Here is a 2,517-nt window from a genome sequence, read left to right on the forward strand (position 1 = left end):
CAATTTCCATCACAAACAAGTGCTCCTTCACGGTCTGGCCAGCAACCCAAACTTCTGAAAACAAACCTCCATTAGCATTGCCGAGTAATGTGTTGGCACCCCAAGCTAGCACCACCGTGGTCACTCCGGTTCCATGGAATGGCCGCTTCTGGGGCCGTACCAACTGCTTCACGGACAATTCCGGAAAATTCACTTGTGCCCCACCAGGGGATTGCGCATCCGGTCAGGAATCATGCAACGGAAATGGAGGAGTTCCTCCAGCCACGTTGGTGGAATTTAATATCGCAGCAGGCGGGGGTCAAGATTTCTACGATGTTAGTCTTGTTGACGGCTTCAACTTGCCCATGTCCGTGGCCGCTCAAGGCGGTCATGAGCCCGGGGACTGTCGAACCTCTACCTGCAGAGCCAACGTAAACGCTATGTGTCCGAGTGAACTACAAGTAACTGGGGCTGGCGGGAGCGTGGTCGGCTGCATGAGCGCGTGCACCAAGTTCCATGAGCCCAGGTATTGCTGCAGTCCACCTAATGAAAAGCCAGAGACATGTCCTCCTACAGACTACTCTAGGAAGTTTAGTGAACAATGCCCTGAGGCTTACAGCTACGCTTATGATGACAAGAAAGGCACGTTCACTTGCTCCGGGGGACCTAACTACGCTCTTACTTTCTGTCCATAGAGACAAATACCACCATCCAATATGTATTAATAAGTTAGAAAGGAAATATCACACGACGTATATATCCTTTCTTGTATGTTAAAATAAAGAAGTTATTGATGATCTTATGGAATATGACACCGAGCTATTGTGAAATGATGTATGAACTATATATCTTATATGAAATGACGAAATATGTCAGTTTTAGTTTATGGAGTTCATGGTTGCATGCATACAATATTTACAATGAGGAAGTTACTATTTATATATAATTTGGAGTTTGAAGCAAGTCTTGTTCAACATGCATGCATGTTCAAGCAAAATTTTGTTTTACTGATGTGTATATCATACAAACCCTATTTGTAGGCAAAAATCCAACCCCACCCATCCCCTGCTAGCACATGTTTTTCCTTTTTATGTGGATCAGGTATCGAGAACGAGTCTCCAATAATCACTCAACAAACACCAGAAATAAGAAGTAGCAAACTCGTAGAAAATGGCAAATCCATACCACAAATAGACTGATTTTATTCATAAAACATAAATAAGGAGTAGCAAACTCGTAAAAAATGGCAAATCCATGCCACAAATAGACTGATTTTATTCATAAAACATAAGCTCCCCACAACTATTACAATACCCATATTTATATAGGTTACAATACTTGGAGAAGAAGTAGCTTAAAGCTAAAAGAAAAGGTAATTAAACGTAAATCCTAATAATTATAAAATAAGTCCCTAAAACTATCTCAATAACAAAATATCAAAAATCACGAATATATAATTAAATATTACCTTATATGCTCATACATCACTTTTTTTAGTTGTATGTATGAAATACACATCAATACAGCAGACAACTTTCATGTTCAAAGGGCAAAAAAACTAGGCTTGTTCAGCTGATTATATCTCTGTTAAATAACGCTAGGTTCCTTTCCAGCTTGTGAAATTCGTACGTACGTATGGTTTTGTATTTATTTGTGGAAATCTAAGGCAAGTTGACGTTGGCTATTGACTAATTGTGGAAAAATTCATTCAAAAGTGTCTATGTGCGTATGTTCTCCACCTATTATAAATGGCACCTCATATATTGTTGAACATGAAATTAATTTGTTAGGTTCACATACACAAGATGGTCAAGTGCTTGCTTGTCGTTGCCCAAGTCTCTTTCATTCAGCCATGTGCTGATATAATTTTCCTAAGGTAAAAAATCACAAATGGTACCTCGACTTCACCTCTATTTTATCGATATATAGTACCTGAATCTAATATTTGCCAAGCCACATATGGTCATTATTCCGGTCAAAAATAATATGTGAGATTTATCGATTCCTTATGCAAGACATCAGGAGTAGAACATTTTGCAATACCCTAAACGAGACATATGCGTCTGACATGACATGTCATTTTTTGCCGGAATAGTGACTGTATATATGTAGCCTTAATTAGTTACCACTCAAAATTCCAAGTTTAGGTACTAGTTGTGATATTTTCCCTTCTCAAATGAAACTTGATTTTGATTTTCAATGTAAAAGTGCATGTAATTAAACAAAATTGTTAAGAAAAACAAAAGGGGCATTATTTGTTCAATTAATAGAAATAATGATCTCTTGAAAAAAAAAATTTGACCCCAAAGTAAAGAAAAAAATAATGATCTCTTTTTTCTTTTTGGAAATGAAAGAAAAAATGGTTTTAATAATACAGATTGTGGTCTGTTGTCATCAAATTACAACTGCATTTGCTGACTTTGCACTAGATATTAGCAGGGAAACCAATCAGCAAGATATTCAATCATGATGGTAATAATCCGAGTGTACGTTTCTCTACCTGATCACCTTCGTTCCAGGTGAACACACAATTCTCAT

The 2,517-nt window shown here is 37.7% G+C and overlaps 1 protein-coding gene across 1 annotated transcript; it reads left to right on the forward strand.

The window, feature by feature from the left end:
* Positions 1–5: 5 nt before the first annotated feature.
* Positions 6–834, forward strand: LOC101311383 (glucan endo-1,3-beta-glucosidase-like; the record flags this gene model as incomplete). The annotated part of the gene is made up of 1 exon (XM_004300963.1): positions 6–834. A coding segment is annotated over one exon (669 nt), but the record flags the coding sequence as incomplete, so codon positions are not given.
* Between the last annotated feature and the right edge of the window lie 1,683 nt (positions 835–2,517).

This window comes from Fragaria vesca, linkage group LG5, assembly GCF_000184155.1.
Source record: "Fragaria vesca subsp. vesca linkage group LG5, FraVesHawaii_1.0, whole genome shotgun sequence".
In the NCBI taxonomy this organism is placed as follows: domain Eukaryota; kingdom Viridiplantae; phylum Streptophyta; class Magnoliopsida; order Rosales; family Rosaceae; genus Fragaria; species Fragaria vesca.